This window comes from Taudactylus pleione, unplaced genomic scaffold (assembly GCF_031769625.1).
Source record: "Taudactylus pleione unplaced genomic scaffold, aTauple2 ptg000173l, whole genome shotgun sequence".
Classification (NCBI taxonomy): domain Eukaryota; kingdom Metazoa; phylum Chordata; class Amphibia; order Anura; family Myobatrachidae; genus Taudactylus; species Taudactylus pleione.
Window position 1 is genome coordinate 6,156,022 of NW_028284575.1, and position 22,227 is coordinate 6,178,248.

The following is a 22,227-nucleotide window of genomic DNA, read 5'->3' on the forward strand; positions in this document are numbered from 1 at the left end:
AATGGGGGAGGTTTAGGGTGCGGGGATGGGGAGGTTAGGTTTAGGCACTAAGGGGTGAGGATTAGGGTGTGGGGATGGGGAGGTTAGGTTTAGGCACTAAGGGGGGAGGTTTAGGGTTTGGGGATGGGGAGGTTAGGTTTAGGCACTAAGGGGGAGGTTTAGGGTGCAGGGAAGGGGAGGTTAGGTTTAAGCACTAAGGGAGGCGGTTTAGGGTGCAGGGATACGAAGGTTAGGTTTAGGCACTAATGGGGGAGGTTTAGGGTGCGGGGATGGGGAGGTTAGGTTTAGGCTCCCCCCGGGAGCGAGCACGGTCGGGTATAGTGGGTACACACTGGCCGATGTGGACAATATGTCGTGGGATCGGGTGACATATCGTCTAGCATGCACCCTACTTAACACTGGAAACAATGCTTTCTAGTGCGATATACAAATATTTTAAATAAATGTCTTTGGGCAAGTTACCCGAGTAGCTGAGGTTATATTCAGTACTCATTTAACTGATTTGAATTGTAAATATTATCATATCTTTATCAACTAATACAGAATCAGGTTAATAACTGAAAGAATGTATATAATCATCTACTAAGGTCTGTCCTGTCTCCTACATGTATGCGCAGTGAGAGCCACAGCACGTGCTGCCCCTCCAACAGCTCCCACTGCTAGGGAGACGCTAACAAGAGACAAGTTCCCAGCGGGAGGCAAGTATGCTGCCGCGCGAGGGAGGGGGTGGGACAGGTAGTGCTGTGGGGCAGGGGAGCTGGCTGAGAGGGACTGACTGGTAAAGAGCGGGGGGCGGGAAAGAGTGGAGCAGTCGGAAGAGGTTAGGTTTAGGCACTAAGGGAGGCGGTTTAGGGTGCAGGGATGGGAAGGTTAGGTTTAGGCACTAATGGGGGAGGTTTAGGGTGCGGGGATGGGGAGGTTAGGTTTAGGCACTAATGGGGGAGGTTTAGAGTGCGGGGATGGGGAAGTTAGGTATAGGCACTAATGGGGGAGGTTTAGGGTGCGGGGATGGGGAGGTTAGGTTTAGGCACTAAGGGGTGAGGATTAGGGTGTGGGGATGGGGTGGTTAGGTTTAGGCACTAAGGGGGGAGGTTTAGGGTTTGGGGATGGGGAGGTTAGGTTTAGGCACTAAGGGGGAGGTTTAAGGTGCGGGGAAGGGGAGGTTAGGTTTATGCACTAAGGGAGGCGGTTTAGGGTGCAGGGATGCGAAGGTTAGGTTTAGGCACTAATGGGGGAGGTTTAGGGTGCGGGGATGGGGAGGTTAGGTTTAGGCACTAAGGGGTGAGGATTAGGGTGTGGGGATGGGGAGGTTAGGTTTAGGCACTAAGGGGGGAGGTTTAGGGTTTGGGGATGGGGAGGTTAGGTTTAGGCACTAAGGGGGAGGTTTAGGGTGCGGGGAAGGGGAGGTTAGGTTTAAGCACTAAGGGAGGCGGTTTAGGGTGCAGGGATACGAAGGTTAGGTTTAGGCACTAATGGGGGAGGTTTAGGGTGTGGGGAAGGGGAGGTTAGGTTTATGCACTAAGGGAGGCGGGTTAGGGTGCAGGGATGCGAAGGTTAGGTTTAGACACTAATGGGGGAGGTTTAGGGTGCGGGGATGGGGAGGTTAGGTTTAGGCACTAAGGGAGGAGGTTTAGGGTGCGGGGATGGGGAGGTTAGGTATAGGCACTAATGGGGGAGGTTTAGGGTGCGGGGATGGGGAGGTTAGGTTTAGGCACTAAGGGGTGAGGATTAGGGTGCGGGGATGGGGAGGTCAGGTATAGGCACTAAGGGGGGAGATTTATGGTGCGGGTATGGGGAGGTTAGGTTTAGGCACTAGGGGGGAGGTTTAGGGTGCGGGGATGGGGAGGTTGTGTTTAGGCACTAAGGGGGAGGGTGCGGGGATGGGGAGGTTAGGTTTAGGCACTAAGGGGGGAGGATTGGGGTGCGGGGATGGGGAGGTTAGGTTTAGGCACTAAGCGGGGAGGTTTAGGGTGCAGGGATGGGAAGGTTAGGTTTAGGCACTAAGGGGGGAGGTTTATGGTGCGGGGATGAGGAGGTTAAGTTTAGGCACTAAGGGGGGAAGTTTAGGGTGCGGGGATGGGGAGGTTAAGTTTAGGCACTAAGGGGGGAGGTTTAGGGTGCGGGGATGGGGAGGTTAAGTTTATGCACTAAGGGAGGCGGTTTAGGGTGCAGGGATGCGAAGGTTAGGTTTAGGCACTAATGGGGGAGGTTTAGGGTGCGGGGATGGGGAGGTTAGGTTTAGGCACTAAGGGAGGAGGTTTAGGGTGCGGGGATGGGGAGGTTAGGTATAGGCACTAATGGGGGAGGTTTAGGGTGCGGGGATGGGGAGGTTAGGTTTAGGCACTAAGGGGTGAGCATTAGGGTGCGGGGATGGGGAGGTCAGGTTTAGGCACTAAGGGGGGAGATTTATGGTGCGGGTATGGGGAGGTTAGGTTTAGGCACTAGGGGGGAGGTTTAGGGTGCGGGGATGGGGAGGTTGTGTTTAGGCACTAAGGGGGGAGGTTTAGGGTGCAGGGATGGGGAGGTTAGGTTTAGGCACTCAGGGGGGAGGTTTAGGGTGCGGGGATGGGGAGGTTAGGTTTAGGCACTAAGGGGGGAGGTTTAGGGTGCGGGGATGGGGAGGTTAGGTTTAGGCACTAAGGGAGGAGGTTTAGGGTGCGGGGATGGGAAGGTTAGGTTTAGGCACTAAGGGGGGAGGTTTAGAGTGCGGGGATGGGGAGGTTAGGTTTAGGTACTAAGGAGTAGGGTGCGGGGATGGGGAGGTTAGGTTTAGGCACTAGGGGGGGAGGTTAGGTTCAGGCAGCGGGAAGGGAAGGTTACGGTTAGGTAGAGAGAGGGTTAGGATAACTACCGACAGGTGTCGGTATCCTAACCCTGTCGGGATGCCGGCATTGGGATTTTGACCGCCGGGATCTTGAGCGCCGTCATCCCATACCCATCCCGCAGAGACCGCCCCCCATGTTGGGCACCTGCTCAATCCTCTATGCCGGCGTCGCCATCTGGGTTGTTCTGTCGGCCACACATGCAGGCCGATGGAACGACCCCGATGGACGACCCCCGGGAGCGAGCACGGTCGGGTATAGTGGGTACACACTGGCCGATGTGGACAATATGTCGTGGGATCGGGTGACATATCGTCTAGCATGCACCCTACTTAACACTGGAAACAATGCTTTCTAGTGCGATATACAAATATTTTAAATAAATGTCTTTGGGCAAGTTACCCGAGTAGCTGAGGTTATATTCAGTACTCATTTAACTGATTTGAATTGTAAATATTATCATATCTTTATCAACTAATACAGAATCAGGTTAATAACTGAAAGAATGTATATAATCATCTACTAAGGTCTGTCCTGTCTCCTACATGTATGCGCAGTGAGAGCCACAGCACGTGCTGCCCCTCCAACAGCTCCCACTGCTAGGGAGACGCTAACAAGAGACAAGTTCCCAGCGGGAGGCAAGTATGCTGCCGCGCGAGGGAGGGGGTGGGACAGGTAGTGCTGTGGGGCAGGGGAGCTGGCTGAGAGGGACTGACTGGTAAAGAGCGGGGGGTGGGAAAGAGTGGAGCAGTCGGAAGAGGGGGGGTGGGGTGAAACAAAGTGGGAGGAGGGATGGGGAGGAGCAGCAGACAGACTTGGGTCTCACACTGCAAGTGGAGCAAGAAGAACATGAGGTCGGGACGGAAGAAAAAGCGGGCAGAACGGGAGGAAACGGGGAAGAACATGGGGAGATTTCAGATGTCTAGATAAATTGCCTTGTACCCTATCATGTTCCACAAAGGCGCTATCATCACTGGGGTGCAAAAAGGCATCCAACTGACCAGTGGCACCCCGAGGAGTTGCTCCAGCCACCGGCATCATACTCTATGGGACTAGCACCACCATGTTGTCATTACAAAACTTCCCTACTGAAGCCAGATGACCTCACCCCACAGATTCACCATGGTAAGGGGGTCATGGCTCCTATTGGACTGGTCCAGTATTATGCCAGTGATTGGATCTTCAAAGCCTTTGCAGACTTTGGTGGCTTTGGTTTGAAACATGATCTCACCCAGTCAGCTTCTCATTGTCATTTATCTAGCACAGTCTATGAAAAGACAGACGCTGATTGGCTGCCTTGGGTAACCCCTACTTTATCTCTTTCCATGGCTTGATACACCCCGCCCTTTGTCGCTGTGGAAAACGTGGACCTGGTCCCCATCCCGGTGGTAGAGGAGCAGAACTTGGGGTAGCAGCGGCTGGATCAGTACCACAAGGGGAGATGTGAATACGGCCCCTGCATGTCTAGCCGTTGCTATACATGCCATTGCTCTTGATACATTGTGCTATAGAACGTGTTGTTTTGCACTGATTATGTTTATTTATATTTTCCACATAAAATAGCCAATGGTGGATCCCCCAGCTCAAACATATGGAATACGCCAAGTGCTAAAGACAAGAGCAATGCATACAGTAGTCCAACATTATGCATTAACGACGTAAAAAGAGCAGGCGAATCTTTAATGATCTATATTTGTGCTTCAACAAATAAAATATAAAAAAAAAAGTAAAAAAATAAATAAAATCCTATTTAATTAACCCCTTACCTCCACCTCTGAAAACAAAGGACCCTGTCCTGGGATGTCTATCACTCCGGGGACATCCTTTGCCCTGATGACGTCAACAACACCAGGGAGCTTGATAGCATCAGAAGCATCTATTGACCTACAGGGAGGAAAGTGGGGACATAGGTCCAGAAATCCACATACTAGGTGCAATGGAAAAACATTCAGACAGTGATTACCTGTGGATAATACGAATTAAAATATCAGCATCAATGCAGGACACAAGTCAGTCCCATTATAAGATCACTGCGACACTGATTAACGCTGAAAATAGTTTTATGCAAACTTACTTTAGAAGAGTTACACAGGTCCTCCACCCGCTAGCTCAGCTGTGCCTTCTACAACCTCCCTCACTGGCTCCCTTTGCCTATCAGAATCCCGGTCACACTCCTCATCAATAAAACGCCTCATCACTCCAACATCTCCAATCTCATTTCTGTCCACGCCCCCTCCCGCCTCCGGGCCTGATTCAGAGCCGCTCGCAAGTGGCCGCTCGTTCGCTCCGAGCGATGTTCGCACATCTGCGCGTGCGTATGGGTCGTAATGCGCATGCACCAACCAGTCATTGCGGTCGGAAATCGTGCGCTCGTAAAACAGCGAGGGCCTGCTAATTTGAGTGACAGAATGAGGCGTTTGTGGGTAGTAACAGGGGAAGGTGCTTGAAAACGGGGAGTGGAGATCCGAACGCAGGCGTGCCAAACGGTCAAAACAGCGTTTAACGGGTGCGCATAATTAACAAAGCAGCGTCATCGACCACGTCACTTGGTTGTCTTTTAGCCTGAACTGTTCGCAGTGATTGCGGGAAGTAAATCCTCTACAAGCACTGCGAGCAGTTCAGTTGCCTTTCGATGTTCCCGATTAATCTAATAAATACCGGAGATGATGTGTGATGCGAACGGTAAAGAGGCGTCTTTACAAAATAGCGAGCGCATTTTTCGGACGCTCGCTCAGACATAGAGGCGTCAACAGACCGCAAAGAGCGAGCGCTCAATTTAAATATCCGGCCCCTTTTTAAGAACAAGCATCCGCAAATAGCGTCCGGGTCTGAATCAGGCCCTCAGTGCGCTATTGGTCGCCGCCTCACTTCTACCCTGGTGACCTCTGCTACTGTCAGCCTCTAAGACTACCCCCCACTCGGGAATTACTGCTCGGCAGCTGCGGCATCATCTTTTCTGCCACCTTACTTACAGGATCTTAGCGTGGGCTTTTGTGCTGGTGACGAATGCGATGAAGAGTTCTTGGTCCACAGGTGGCATGTCATCTACGTATTTGGCTTCCCCAGTGGCTTGCTTGATACCAGACGTGTGAATTATCGGGCGATTGACGGGATCCTTGACCGGCTGGCTGGAATTAACTTCCTGTGTAAAATATAAAAATTGCCTGAGCCAGGAAACAGGAACACTGATCATGAAACGGTTAAACCAATTACCTGCTCACTTTTTTGTTTTCTTCCACGTTTACCAACTTTTTGGACAAAGTTTCTGCATCCCAATGGCCTGGCTGGAAAGGACTCAAAAAGTTTCCTTTGTTACCGTTTACCAAAATTTAGTAAGGCCAATATTTTCCTCCATTTTTTTTACCTTCTTCTCTAACAAAATGGGTATTCATTGTGGTATAAAGGATAAAAGTAAAACCTTTTGCACTTCTCATGTTGCAAACAGTACATACTAGCTGGGATACCTGGCGTTGCCTGGGTTGAAGACTGTCCCCTGAAGTACACCTGCAGCCTTTGTTTACATTGTCTTCTCCTATAACCCCATTCCATTGATCCTGAAAAGGACCCCACTGTTTGCTACCATGCATGCAAACAGTGGCGTAACTCCCGTGGGTGCAAGTGGTGCGGCTGCTATGGTGCCTGAGCTGCCACTGTGGCCTGCCACTCCCCTTGCACCCAGTCACGCACAGAAGGTGGGTCCAGTGCAGTCAGGACGGCCAAGGGGGACCCGGGTGTCAGCGGTGTTGATTTGGTGCCGACCCGCCAGCTGATCACAGCTGGCGCACCGGCAGGCAGACATGGAGAGACAGCACCTCCGGTTGCAACAGCAATCAGAGCTCGCAGACCAGCAGCCAATCAGCAGTGGTGGCTCCTGATTGGCTGCCGGTCTGCAAGCTGGAATTGGCTCACAGCCGGCGCAAGATTGTGCCGGCACTGTCTGTCACTGCCTGCCGGTGTGCCAGCTGTAATTAGCTTGCGGCCCAGCACCAAATCCACACCTGCTAGCTGTTAATGGCACACAGGGGGAAATGAGAGACTGCTGGAGGGAAACGGGGAGGTGAGTTGCTAGAGGGGCATAATGTGTAAGGGGCACTACTATTGTGTGGAATAATGTGTTCTATGGGGCACTACTACTATGTGGCATGATCTGTAAAGGTCATTACTGTGTGGTATAATGTGTAAGGGGGATTATGGTGTGGCATACTGTATAAGGGGCAATACCATTGCGTGGCATGTGTATAAGGGGTATTACTGTGTGGCATATCCTGAATGGGCTCTGTGGGGTATAAGCTGAATGAGGTCTATGTGGCATAACATGAATAGGCACTGTGTGGGGGCAAATGTATGTTTTTTTTAACCTCTGGGGGGCCTTTTAAGATCTTGCTATGTGGCCCACAAAGTTCTAGTTACTCCCTTGCATGTAAACACAGAGACTCTGGATTTAATATGAACTTGCTAAGACTGAGGGTAAATGGATACTTTTGTAGCTTTCTCACAGGTTTTTGGCAGACTGCCAATTTCCACTGGAGGCAGACTCAGAACCTGTGTAATTTAAGAGTGTCCCCATTTTTAGGGATTGTGTGACAGTATATGGCCCCGATGAAGTTCAAACCTAGGCAAAAACCTAATCCTGGTCAAACTACACCACCCTGAAAAATTTGGGGGAGCAAGGTACAAAACTCTGGCTAGGCATAAAGGACAGACATGCTTTATCGCTTATTATATAGATATGTCCACATAAACCTATCCACAGTTGTGCCAAATGGCGCCATACTGTCTTTGTGACTCAGCCATGCCATGCACCCTGCCAGAGACTTTTTCATAAAATATGCATCATATTGGCATCACTAATGCAACAAAAGTAAATTGCGTGAGTACACTGAATACTGATGCTAGTGCGACTCAGCCGCTAATTTGGGTAAAGGGCCGATACAAGTGGTTCACACCATACCTCACATTGATATGCTCAATCTGTGACTTTATACCAATTCCTTGCAACAAAAATACTAATTCTAGGAACAGAGGTGACACCCATATGGCACTTACCAGCCTCTCGTGCGTGCCGTAAGTGCACTCGTAAAAGGGAGGTTGGCCTAGTGCAGTTTTGGGGAGTGACTGCATATCACGTCCCCGTCTTAGCCATGGTGGGGGCTTGCCCCGGGCTCCGGGAGCAAACAGTGCCTTGCGCAGTGCAGCGGGAGCTTTGGACTCATTGTGCAGCGGGATTTGCACAAGTGTGTGTTGATTTCTGGCTGGGGCATAAGAATTTACTGAACAATATGGCAGCATTTCAGGAGAAGCAGAAGTTTCCCTGAGCCATAAGGAGGAGTTGGCTGCAGTGAAAATGTTCCTGATAAAGTACGGAGATGGCTCATCGACAATTGTGCAGCACTGCAGAGAGTTTCATATTGTGGAGTAAGCTTAACATAATAAGGGGTAATCGCCACTGGTTAAGTAATTATATCGCCCGTTTCCTTCCAAAGTAGGGATGGCCACAGACGGATCTACCACCGATGGTGCCATTGGTAGTTTGCATTGATATCAGTAAACCATTGGTTGACACCAGCGATGGCAGTCGCTACAGCGGCTCTGAGTGAAAGGTGGGACTTGGTGGGCCAATCATGGAAGGAGGATGGTGCAATGCAGGTAACGTGACAATGTACCATGACCCCAGCACGAGGGGAACAAAAAAAACACATTGCCAGGCTCTCTGCCATCAGTGGCGGAGAACCATTGGACCTCCCCTATCAATGGCAAAACCATTGACCATCGGTGGGAAACCATCAATGGTCATCGGCCATCTCTATTGCAAAGAGGTTGTAGGACTGCAAATTTGCACCAAATTGGAGCACTCCAAGAGGTATCAAGCTATTTAGCGCCCACTTATGGTATGTAATACAGTCAGACCTGATGCTCTCTGTATTATATAATAGTCACGACAATGCTCTGTGATGAGGAACTGTATTACAGGCAGCAATACTTACCTTTGAGTCTTGAGACAGTGGAGGCTGCATGATCCATTTAATTGAGAAGACTTTCAAAAGGGTCTTTGCTCTGGATGAATGAAAGCCTAGCTTCACCCCACCCCTGCCCAGTGGAAGCCTAGCATCAGGGCCGTAACTAGGGGTGTGCGAGCAGAACGTCTGCACAGAGCTCTGTGGGTGGCACCGTCGCTCACCCACAGCTCCTGCATCTGGCTAGTGCCGCCTGGAGCATCCTTAGGATGCTCCTTACAGTCACAACACTGCCCTTACAGCACCCCGGAGCATCCCGGAGATGCGTCGGGCATTGCTGTAATCACCCACTCCCGGCGCCAGGTACAGGCCATGCCCCCTCCACGTGACATCATACGGAGGGGGCATGGCCTGCGTTGGACGCGTTAGCCATGGCGCTACGTGGCATCATCCACTATGATGCGGCCAACCCACGAAATCTTGATTTGGATGTGGATTACAAATAAAGGCCCTCATTCAGAGCCGTACGCTCTGAGCAGAGCGCACGCTCTGAATGAGGGCTGGGCTCCATTTTCATGGAGCGTCCTCCTGGACGCTCGTATAGCTGTGGGTCACCACCCACAGGCTATACGAGCGTGCTTTGTGATGGCCGCGATGGTCGAGACCATCGCGACCATCGAAATTGCGAGCCGGAGCCTGCGGTTGAGGTTTTCAACCGCAAGCTCCGGAGTGATTTTGGCTCTATCAGAGCCAAAATCACTCCCACTGACATCACTAGTGATGTCAGTGGGCCGGCTTCTGACGGGAGGCGTTCCCGTGGGAACGCCCCCGTCAGGGAGGCACGCCCCCGGCACGCCCACCAAAGGGGGCGTGCTGTCAATCAACATTGACAGCACGCCCCCTTTGATCGGACACAACGAGCGAAGGACTTTCCTTCGCTCGTCGCGTCTGGCGCGTGGGTCAGTGCATAACATCGACCCACTTGCGAGCGGACAGCCGCTCGCGAGTGGGTCTGAATCAGGCCCAAAATGTTTAGAAAAGAATCATTACAAAATGATAGTCAAGAAACTCAAAAACCTTACCTGGAAAATCTGCAATGTTTTTGGAAATCTAGTCTCAAAATCTCGGATAGCACTGAGATATTCTGAGGCCTTGATAGAAGTGGTGACCTAGAACCATCACAAAGTAAGAAATATTAATACAATAAACACACACTAAGGCACTAAATACAAATTGGGATAAATGCCTCGAAACCTAACGTCCTCTATTGCCATAATTTGTGATGATTTGGGAACATGTTTCGAGGCTGTCCCAGTGAATACGAAAAGATACACTTTCCGTACTAATGACAGTAGCAAAAAGTTTATACTGCCGGGAGCAAGTGTGACTTTAGCCTTGTGCACAGTGAGAGCCGGAGAGACCTAAACTGATCCCTCTTCGCACAATGGGGCAGATGTATTAAGCTCTAGAAAGTGAAAAAGTGGAAAGTGATAAACGACCAGCCAATCAGCTCCCAACTGTCATTCTTCAAACACAGCCTGTAACATGACAGTAGCTGATTGGTTGGTCGTTTATCACTTTCCACTTTATCACTTTCCAGAGCTTAGTACATCTGCCTCACTGTCTGCTGGGCGGAGCAGCGAGGAATGCAAGGGTTGTGTAGGTGTAAGTGCGCCTTATTTTATGGCGAATTATGTGAAGCTGACTCGTGGGAAAATACAGCAGCCTTCCCGGATACCGCCCACCACCAGAGCAGTGAGTTATGCGTTGCCTAGACAACTCAATTTCCTGTGCCATCAGGCCCCTTGCCTACTTTGTAAATGTTCCGTCTTGGAGATCTTGGAAGGAATGTTAATATGAGGGGTGCACGGGTAACACTTCCCGCTGAAACATCCCCACTGTGATCTCCAAGTGTGAAAAGTTCTTGTATAATGTATTTTAAAAAACGTCTGTGGGTATGAAGCCTTAAGGAGTTCTGAAGTTGGACTCGTTGATAAGGGAGTGCGCTACTACGCAGTCTCCATTCTGTTCCTCCAGGGAGGCTCCATTCCCTGTTCCAAGATGGCCACTGAGGTTAGTACTGCGCCTGTCACAGTTACTTAGCTCTGGGTAGACCTGCACTAATACTTGTATTTACCACTAAAATATAGACGCCTTTCCAGATGCTGGATCTCAAGCACGCCTGTCTGAGGCAGGGCACTTATTTGTGTGGGTTTGTCCATGGGTTTGCTGGAGGTTCATAATAAATCTGGGTTTAATTGTAATTTTAATGGCAGAAAAGAAAAACCCATTGATGATGACTTCATGTTCTATTCTTGATTGTATTCTTGGCGGGATTGTTTTGTTTTTTATTAGCACCTGACTTTTTCCTAGTTTTCATTTGAAATTATAAATGCTGTAGTGAGAGGTGAGCGCTACGCACTTGAAATGATATGCAAAATGGATGTGAAATTATTGTTTTTATTAGGTAGGTAGAAGGCACAGGGCCTCTTGTGCCAGTATATATAAATGCCACTATGTAAAGAGAAATTTGGGGAATGTGCAGGGTGGAGGGTGGGGCGTCCTCGGCGTCCTCTGCTTGTTCACCTCCAGGTGAGCGATATCCTCTACTCCGTCCTCGTTGCGGTTCTTCTGCTTCCCTCTGGATGCCAGCACGCAGGGCTTTACGCGTTGGCTGGAAAGTGTGGTCCTCACCGGCATCTTGCAAGACTTAGAGATCACTGTGCTCTCGCGAGAGTGCGCAGTGTGCCGGGCTCAGCAATACTGCTCGGTGGCTCAACTCAGCGCCGCGAGGAGGCTGGAGTGGGGGAGTTCTGGTTGATGTGGGTGTAGATCTTCCAATGCGTATCGGCTTGTTTAAGCCTTCCTCAGGGAATGGTGTATATCATAATGAGTGGCTATTTATAGGGCAATCCTGGTGTCCGCCATCTTGGTGGTGGTCTCATATTAAGGTGCCGGTGGCCATCTTGTGTGTGGCTGTATTACCATTATTCATGTTTGTCGGTGGCCATCTTGAGTGTGGTGGGGATATCATTCGTGCATGTATCGGTGGCCATCTTGTGTGGGGCAAGTATATTTTTATTCACCATTTCTTGGTGGTTTTAGAGTATTCTGGCAATGGTCATCTTCTATATGTCAAGATGTGATAATACTTGTTATAGAGATATGGGTATCCATATAGGTTACCATGGTGCTCTGATATTTCTGTCTCTGGAATCTATATTTATGCATATCCTCTTGGTACATGCAGGCAGTTGTTAAATACATATATACAGATGAGATTGTAAATCGCAGAATTTGTATACAGGTTTTATCAATGAAAGGGAGGGGGGATGCGCAGGGGTGGGTAAGGTAGACCTAAATTTGAAATTACATAAAAACATATGTACATGCATACGTATGTACATACATTACTTACAGGCTTTTTCAGGCTCTGCAGGACCCGCAGGTAGAATTTGAAGAAAAAACTGACAATCAGAGACCTCTTGTATTCCACCTTTCCCTCAGGGGCAGAGGCTGGAAGCAAGATCTCACTTAGGACCTGTCTGCAGGCTTCCCCCAGCAAATCGTCATCCCAGTGCCTGCCAGGAAATGAAGACACATTGCGACATATTATTATAGAACACCGCTCCACACACCCATTGTAATAAGGACAGCACAATTCTGTGGAGTCACCAAGTCTCGTACACCGGCCTGGACAGGTACATGGCTGTGACCCAAATGTACTATCTTCCAAAGATATGCGTTTATTTTCCTACCTCCCTATAAGGGCCTGACAGGTGTTCTTTGCGTACACAGTTGAAGGACCGATACCGCCATAGAAAATGCTGATTTCTTTAACAACATCGGTTCCCACATTAAACTGCACTTTCATTCCAGCATTGACAATGGCGGAAGCATTCTCCTCTCTCTGGGCTTGCCGGAATGCTGAAATCAACTCCCCCTGGATAAAGAACAAGAGGGTGATGTGAAAACTATATATATATATATTTCTATATGCACACTATTTAACAGACAGGAGTTTTAAATGGATCACATACACAATAAGAATTATTAAGAGATACTGTAACACTGCTGATTACAGGACTGTGGGTCTCATTCAGACCCGGTCGCAAGGGCTGAGCGCTCGCAACTGGGTCGATGTTAAGGCCCTGCACACGCGCTGCGGCCGCACTGCGCGTGCGCAAGCCCCGGAGCAAGAGAGAAATTCTCTCGCTGCAGAGCTCACTACAAAAGGGCCGGCTGTCGATGGTGATCGACAGCTCGGCCCGTTTTGTAGGCGGGGCGAGTCCAGGAATGATGATGTTTGTCCATGCAAGATGACGTTTTGCCTCTTTCTGAGTTACCTTTTTTTGGAGGGAAAAATCCGAACTCGGCGTGCACTCGAACCTATCCGAGCCTGCACATCCCTACTGTATTGTAATGTAATGTTCTGTGCACTCTGTACTGTATGTACGGCGCTGTAGACCACTTGTGGCGCCCTATAAATAAAATGTAATAATAATAATAATGATAGATAGATAGATAGATAGATAGATAGATAGATAGATAGATAGATAGATATGAGAGAGATAGATAAATAGATAGAAATGAGATCGATATTAGATAGATATGAGATAGATAGAGATTAGATAGATATGAGATAGATAGATATGAGATAGATAGATATGAGATAGATAGATAGATAGATATGAGATAGATAGATAGATATGAGATAGATAGATAGATAGATAGATAGATATTAGATAGATAGATAGATAGATAGATAGATATGAGATAGATAGATAGATAGAGATTAGATAGATATGAGATAGATAGATAGATAGAGATTAGATAGATATGAGATAGATAGATAGATAGATAGATAGATAGATAGATAGATAGATAGATAGATAGATAGATAGATATGAGATAGATAGATATTAGATAGATATGAGATAGATAGATATGAGATAGATAGATAGATAGATATGAGATAGATAGATAGATATGAGATAGATAGATAGATAGATAGATAGATATTAGATAGATAGATAGATAGATAGATAGATATGAGATAGATAGAGATTAGATAAATATGAGATAGACAGATAGATAGATAGATATCTAGATAGATAGATAGATGCACTAAACTAGGTGTTTATTGTGCAAGTCAGCAACGTTTCAGGCACAAATGGCCCTTTCTCAAGCTGTTATAATATATAGTATTTCATACTATATATATACATGGTACATTTGCCATTTTGTAAGACTACCTGTGTGCAATCAGTGGGGAACCTGAGAGATGTCCCCAATGTGCAGGTGATAGTCACGGTTAGCTGGTTACATTATATAATAAAAACTGAGACCAGCGCAGCGCATTTAGGACAAACCTTTTCAGAGTGACGGATAAACACAGAGAGCAAAACCTCGTCTGTCTTTAGAGCGGATGCACCGGAGAAAAAAGCATCGTTCAGTGGGATAGTCCGAGATCCGCCTGCTTCCATTCAGCAAAGGAAATAAAATGGATAATATTACAAATACAGCTTAACAAAATAGTTTCCTCTATCCCCCAGGCAGATACTAGATTTATACTTTGCGCTCTATAATGTATGACGCTAACCTCGGGAGGCCACATTCCTACAATACTACGTGCCTATAGGTTATACATTATCAAACAAATTGTGTCACACAACAGTCTCCATCGCGACCATCGCGTTCATCGGGCTTGCAACGAGACCCTTGTGGTAGGGTCTCGTGGACGCAAGCCCCAGAGAGCTTCTGGCTCTAATAGAGCCGGAAGCTCTCCCACTGACATCACTGGTGATGTCAGTGGGGCCGCCCCCAAACGGCAGGCGATCCTTCGGGAACGCCTCCGTTTGGCCAGTCACCCCCCCTGCCTGCCTACCAAACGGGGCGAGTTGTCAATCACCATTGACAGCTCGCCCCCTTTGGTGCGAGACCCGGAGCGACAGAGCACCCGTCGCTAGCCGGGTCTCACGCATGCGCACGACGGAGCCGGCTCCGCCGTGCACATGCCCAGTGGGCAAACATTGACCCGGTTGAGAGCGCTCAGCGCTTGCGACCGGGTCTGAATCAGGCCCTCTGTGCCTGGCCCAAGAGCCGAGCCCCACTTTGGTTCTTAGCCACACACACGGGTTTCCAAATTGGACACGTCTGGAAAGGCAGCAGTCTGGTCAGGAAACCGCTCAGATGCTGGGTGCCCACATAAATTCTGGCGATCTCATAAACGCTCTGACCCGACAGAGTAACCGAAGTGTAAAGAAGTCTGCCGGAAACCTGGAGCATTATACTACCAATGATTTCTGCCCGCATACGTGTGCGCTGCTATAAATATGGCGCAGATGTTGCGTACTCATAGCCTGAATCATTAGCGATCGCAACTGCGATTACGCACGAGATTGTCCGATTCTTGCGTTCTGCTTATGCAATGCAGTGCGCGGAGATTCTACTGCGATCGGTACTGCGATAGCAGTGGCTACGCAGACCATCGCAGAGTGATTGACAGGAAGTGAGCGTTTGGGGGTGGTCGGTGAAACGCAGGCGTGTCAGTGCGTTTGAACGCCCTCACAAGGGCGTGCATAAATTAGCCACTCTGATGCCAATACATAGATAGGGCTTCCACTGCGTGCGATGAGGTTAGCAATTCCTGAGTAAGGTCAGAGCTTGTGCAAGTGTGTGTGAGGCTGAGATGGTACTCGCTGTTACCGATGGTTTCGCCGTCTTGCTATGTATTACGGATGTGTGTAAGGTAAAGGGGGCATCCTTATATTAGGATGCAACGGCACTGCGATTGCAATCATTAGCATATCTTTGCAGTGAGACTGCGTCTGTAATCGCAGCGGCGATCCTTACTGAATCAGGACCTCAGAGCGGATCACATTTTTTTGAACGATTATCGATAACAATATCGTTTATCGTTCAATCGTCTAAAAAAATCGTTCACTTTCTGAGTTAAAACAATGAACAATTATCGTTCATGCGCGGTCACGTTTGTAGTTTGTAGTTCAGTCAGACTGACCAACTGAACGATTTTCAGTAAGGGAATATGCAAAAATCGTTTGTAGTTCAAAACAATCGTTCATTACATTTAGTAAATGAATGAATTTTAGTAAACAATTTTTTTCAAGGGAAAAATGAACGAAAATCAACGAAAATCGTTTACTAAAATCGTTAATACTAAATCGTGTGTGTATGCAGCTTTAAGGTGCGAACACACACAACGATTTTTTAAACGATTTATCTATAACGACGTTGTTGTCGTTCAATCGTTTACATTTTTTTTATTTTTTAGCCTAAACGATGAACGATTATCGTTCATGAACGTTCATGTTTGTAGTTTGTAGTTCGTTGTTCATCGTCCATTCTGACTGAACAACTGAACAATTTTCATTAAGGGGAAGTTACAAAAATCGTTTGCAGTTAAAAAAAAATCGTTCATTACATTTTGTAAATGAACGATTTTAATAAACGATTTTCATAAAATTTTCCCTTGAAAAAAATTAACGAAAATCGTTTACTAAAATCGTTCATTTAGAAAATTGTTGTGTGTGTATGCTGCTTAATGGAGCATACACACGGTCAGATTTGTCAGATGTGTCAGATGAACGATTTGAACGATCTGAACGATTTGACCAACGATTTGAACGATTTAAACTATGATCGATTTTTGACAGCATTAAAATGAATGGAATCGTCCAAATCTGACTGCAAACACATCAGATGTCATATATCGTTATCTGACCATTGGGAACGCGCTTCGTTCATCGTTCATCGTTCAGATATGTCAGATTTTCCTTCAGATATGAACAATTGAACGATTTTTTAAATCGTTATCGATCAGATCCGAAGAAAAATCTGACCGTGTGTATGCAGCTTAAGTCCTAACTAAGGGACAAAGCTGCAGCATGAGGGTGGGAGGGGATCGAATCGTGACGGTCGGACACAAAGACGATGGATTAGAATTCAACACCAATCACCACCACAGCAGTTACCTTTGGATTGTAAGTTCAACATGGATCCCCCGGCTGCCAACACTGGATTCAAGTCACTTGTTGCTCCCTTACTGATGACGTGTCCTCCTAGAGACTATTTGCAGTACAGAAGAAAATGTTAGTTACTGTAGAAGCAAATGCAGCAAATCGGTACATGGACCAAATAATACTTCTAGTCAATAAAGAATGGTAATGCCCAGTGCTGGAGATAGCCATTGGTGGGCCCAGGCAGAGCCGTAACTAGACTTTTTGGTGCCCTGTGCCAGAAAGAGCATTGGTGCCCCCCCTCATTTTTTAAAGGGACATAATACACCCAAAAAAGGGCCATGGCCTCATGGGGAAGGGCTAGGGAAGAGATAGGGGAGGCCAGGAGATGCTGGGGATGAAATAAGAGGAAGCTACAAGTGAGAATGATAATAAACAGAAATTTGACAGGCCCAAACAGCGCCCCCTGACCTGTGGTGCCCTGTGCGAAGGCACCGGCCGCACTACCCTAGCTACGGCCCTGGGCCCAGGTACAAAAATACGCTACATAATTCAGGGATGGCAGAAAAGCTCATTCTACTCAGTTATATCATGCAAGGTTCCACACTACACCTTTGACTCACTGGGCCTTGGATGGTGGGGGGGCCCTGCTTGATTCACTTGTACTGGGTCACATGATTCCTGATGGCAGTCCTCTGCATGTGGCATACCCCCAACCATCCCGCCTGTGCTGGGACAGTCCTGATTTTGGAGGGCTGTCCTGCTCTCTCGCGATCCGGACATCCAGCCCAATTATTAGGGGGTTGGGAAGTGTTGCATTGCCGCATGCTGTGGAGGCAGGGTGTCCAAGATTGTGGCCATGCCTATTCGGAGCGTGGTCACTCCCCCACTGTGCCGTAGTCATGCCACCATCCTGCTCTGGAGACCATGGGGCAAGTGCTCAAAATGACCAACAGCTGCAAAAGCTTTGTTGTTGTTTTTTTTTTGTTACACGTCCTCTAATTGGCACAAACCACAACATAAGTTTTTCTTATAACCCTTATAATCCAGTTTATGTACGAGACGGACACATGTAAATTACGCGGCTTTGATGTCCCCACTGTCAATCTCATGATTGTATAAAAAAAGAAGGAAATTAAGCTTATAGGAGCAGCATATTAGGAGAAATACAGAGAAGGTTCAAATAAACAAATTGTCTGGCCATAAAGTGACAGCAGCTACATTTTCTATGTGACCTTTTCACTCATCCAATTTGTGCTTCTCTGGACCCACGTGCCATGAAAAGGTTGTGCAGAGCATTTTTACAGGGTCATGTTCTTTAATATGCACAAAGCGATCCATTGGGCACATTTGTGCTAAATGCAATACATTGCGCACCTGTAGACTTTCTGGTTTGTAAATTATCTACACTATATAAATTAATGATAATAATAATAAATAATAATAATAATATATAAAAAAGGATGTATACAAAAATAGAAAATCTTTTTTGCTCCTCCCTACCTGCAGAGAAAGCATTTTGGTTACCTAGGAGACGGCAAGATCCTTTATCCCTCAATATACAGTACATCCACCTGTGGGATATAGCTATTATACATCCGCACGCGGCCGCTGAAATCCCAGTGCCGGAATCCCGACCTGTGGACAGAACACCGCCGCCAGAATCCCGAAGCCAGTTGAGTTCCCAATGCCGGAATCCCGGCAGCCTGCATCCCGAACGCAAGTATAGTGGGCCGGGAGAGGGTAGAGTTTAGCATTAGGGGGGGGGGGTTGGGTTAGGCTGCGGACATGGGGGTTTAGGTTTAGGCACCACTGGGGGGGGGGTTACGCACTGGGGGGGAGTGTTAGGTTCAGGCACCAAGAGGGGGGTTAGGGTTAGGCACTAACGGGGAGGATTAGGGTGCGGGGGAGGGGTTAGGGTTAGGGTGCAGGAACAGAGGGTTAGGGGGTGAAGGGGGGAGGGTTAGCATACTTACGGAGCCCCTGTCGGGATACTGAGCATCAGGATGCCGCTGTCGGTATTTTGACAGGCCGGAATCCCAACTGCCAGTCTCCCATACCCAGCCCCCACCTGCATACATACAATAGCAAAGGTAACATATTTCTTTAAGAACACCAGTTCAGTCATTTCAGCTGTACGATATTATGTGCATTATTCTGGACAAACTTTGCTATGTATCAACTTATAAATGCTCCTCGGTGGCTTTTTTTCACTTCTCAAATTCCGATATTGGAAATTCGCAACACAGCACAATTATATTACATTAAAACAAAGTATAACAGGGAAATGTTATGAAATGTAGACCAGTATACACACATACCGCCATGCTCCTGATCTGCTCCCCAGCCAGGGTGCTCAGCTGCTGCAGTAAAGCACGAAATATCTTAGTTTTTTCTTTTGGTAACTTAGTGACGTTCTCAGTCATTATCTGCTTAACCTGCGCCAAACTGATCGCTCCGCCAATCGTGATTCCTGGATAGAAAGAGAACCCATTACACATTAGACCCCAAACCCTTAATGTTCCTCTTTATTTGGGTTGTACCCAGCAAAGTACATGGTGAATATAAAGTCTTTATATATATATATTCTCTCTTAGGGTAAATAAGATCTCTTGTCCTGTATCTGTGTTACATTTCCTCCACCTAACCTTCCTGTGGCCCTTAATTCGGCCCTGGGCCCAGGAGCAAGGCCAAGAGGGCAACACTACTACCTTTGCCCCAGGGGCACCTTTCTATCGCTTATGCAGTGTCTAGCACAGCCTGGAAAGGTGATCGGCAGCATGTCCTTAGGACACACCCGGCTCCCAGCTACTTGGCTGCTGCCGACATGCCCCCCCCCCCCCCCCCAGTGTGTGAGGTCATGACCTCACATGTTCTGGGGCCGGAAGAGAATGCAGAGAGGTTACCTGCTATGGCCTAGTTCCTTTCTGTATAAATAGGTCCCTCACAGTGTGGTATGTCAACGTTCAACATTGGACGTGCCGACATTCAGCAAGTTGACAATGATGTAATGTCGACATTACTGAAATGTCGACAATGAGTTTTTGGTGTCATTCTATCCCTAACCTTAATGCAAATGTCGACATTTTAGGTGTCGACATTAATGATATTGACATTTTAACCATAACCACATCATGAATATCAACCATCATCCTCCATTCTCATGCATTGTAGTCTCATAATAGTATGTCACTGTATTGTCGAAATTCACAATGCGGACATTTAGACTGTCGCAATATTTGTTCATTATGTCGACATGATCATAATGTCAATATGTAACAGGTCTATATTATGAACAGATCAGCGTTAGCATTAGGCTGCCGTTATTGTTAGACAGTAGTGTCGACAGTTGCACCGTTGACATGCAAAGTGAATGTTGACATGCCAACTGTCGACACTAAAGCCCTTTCGACATTCTTGCGTCGACGTGGTGAATGTCGGCATTGTGACTGTAAAGGGGGTGTAGTCGGTGTCCCGGCATGCGGGATGCTGATGGTCTGAATACCGGCACCGAAATCCCAACAGGTTGGGATCCCGGCACCAGTTGCCCGACTGCCGGCATCCTGAAGGTATCGGGGGGTGGGTTAGACCCTAGGGCAGGGGTGGCCAAACTCGGTCCTTGAGTTCTACCAACAGTTTACGTTTTCCAGGTCACCCAACAGGTGCACAGGTGTAGTCATTACTCACTGACACATTTTGAAAGATCCACAGGTGGAGCTAATTATTCACCTCTGATTCTATGAGGAGACCTGGAAAACATGAACTGTTGGTAGATCTCGAGGACCGAGTTTGGCCACCCCTGCACTAGGGGCAGGGTTAGGATTATGGTGCGGCCAGGGGGAGGTTAGGTTTCGGCACCGGGGAGGGGGTGTTAGGTATAGGGTGCAGGGAGGGGGAGGTTAGGCAGGCACTAAGGGGAGGATAGGGTTTGGAACCAGGGAGGGAGGGCTAGGGTAGGGGTTAACTGCAGACTTTCAGATTTAATTTGAGGGTAATTACATCCAAATCAGGTGAACGGTGTAGGAATTACAACGGTTTCTATATGTGCTTCCCACTTTTTAAGGGGCCAAAAGTAATGGGACAAACTAAACAATCCTATATCTAACTTTCGCTTTTTAATACTTTGTTTCAAATCCTTTGCAAGCATTTACAGCCTGAAGTCTGAAACGCATAAACATCACCAGACGCTGGGTTTCATCCCTGATGATGCTCTGCCAGGCCTCTACTGCAAATGTCTTCAGTTCCTGCTTGTTCTTGGGGCATTTTCCCTTCAGTTTTGTCTTCATCAAGTGAAATGCATGCTCAATCGGATTCAGGTCAGGGAATTGACTTGGCCATTGCATAACATTCCACTTTTTAGCCTTAAAAAACTCTTTGGTTGCTTTTGCAGTATGCTTCGGGTCATTGTCCATCTGCACTGTGAAGCACCGTCCAATGAGTTCTGAAGCATTTGACTGTATATGAGCATATAATATTGCCCGAAACACTTCAGAATTCATTCTGCTGCTTTTGTCAGCAGTCACATCATCAATAAATACAAGGGAACCAGTTCCATTGGCAGCCATACATGCCCACACCATGACACTACCACCACCATGCTTCACTGATGAGGTGGTATGTTTTGGATAATGAGCAGTTCCTTTCCTTCTCCATACTCTTCTCTTCCCATCACTCTGGTACAAGTTGATCTTTGTCTCATCTGTCCATAGGATGTTGTTCCAGAACTGTAATGGCTTTTTTAGATGTTGTTTGGCAAACTCTAATCTGGTCTTCCTGTTTTTGAGGCTCACCAATGGTTTACATCTTGTGGTGAACCCTCTATATTCACTCTTGTGAAGTCTTCTCTTGATTGTTGACTTTGACACATATACACCTACCTCCTGGAGAGTGTTCTTGATTTGGCCAACTGTTGTGAAGGGGTTTTTCTTCACCAGGAAAATAATTCTTCTGTCATCCACCACAGTTGTTTTCCGTGGTCTTCCGGGTCTTTTGGTGTTACTGAGCTCTCCGGTGCGTTCTTTCTTTTTAAGAATGTTCCAAACAGTTGATTTGGCCACACCTAATGTTTTTGCTATCTCTCTGATGGGGTTGTTTTGATTTTTCAGCCTAATGATGGCTTGCTTCACTGATAGTGACAGCTCTTTGGATCTCATATTGAGAGTCGACAGCAACTGATTCCAAATGCAAATGTCACACCTAGAATCAACTCCAGACCTTTTACCTGCTTAATTGATAATGAAATAACGAGGGAAAAGCCCACACATGTCCATGAAATAGCTTTTGAGTTGATAGTCCCATTACTTTTGGCCCCTTAAAAAGTGGGAGGCACACATAGAAACCTTTGTAATTCCTACACCGTTCACCTGATTTTGATGTAATTACCCTCAAATTAAATCTGAAAGTCTGCAGTTAAAGCACATCTTGTTTGTTTCATTTCAAAGCCATTGTGGTGGTGAAGAGAGGCCAAAATAT

The 22,227-nt window shown here is 47.4% G+C and overlaps 1 protein-coding gene across 2 annotated transcripts in view; it reads right to left on the minus strand.

The window, feature by feature from the left end:
• Positions 1-22,227, minus strand: part of LOC148521209 (aldehyde oxidase 1-like) — a 90,260-nt gene that overhangs the window by 60,209 nt on the left and 7,824 nt on the right. Inside the window, exons 7-14 of one of the 2 annotated variants that reach the window (XM_088475560.1) lie at positions 19,077-19,228; positions 16,771-16,864; positions 14,149-14,252; positions 12,535-12,719; positions 12,195-12,357; positions 9,859-9,945; positions 5,795-5,964; positions 4,589-4,706 (exon numbers count right to left, since the gene is read on the minus strand). In XM_088475560.1, the coding sequence (XP_088331686.1) occupies positions 4,589-4,706; positions 5,795-5,964; positions 9,859-9,945; positions 12,195-12,357; positions 12,535-12,719; positions 14,149-14,252; positions 16,771-16,864; positions 19,077-19,228 (1,073 nt within the window). Of the gene's footprint in view, positions 1-4,588; positions 4,707-5,794; positions 5,965-9,858; positions 9,946-12,194; positions 12,358-12,534; positions 12,720-14,148; positions 14,256-16,770; positions 16,865-19,076; positions 19,229-22,227 lie in introns of both variants that reach the window. The other variant, XM_088475559.1, reaches the window with a different exon arrangement.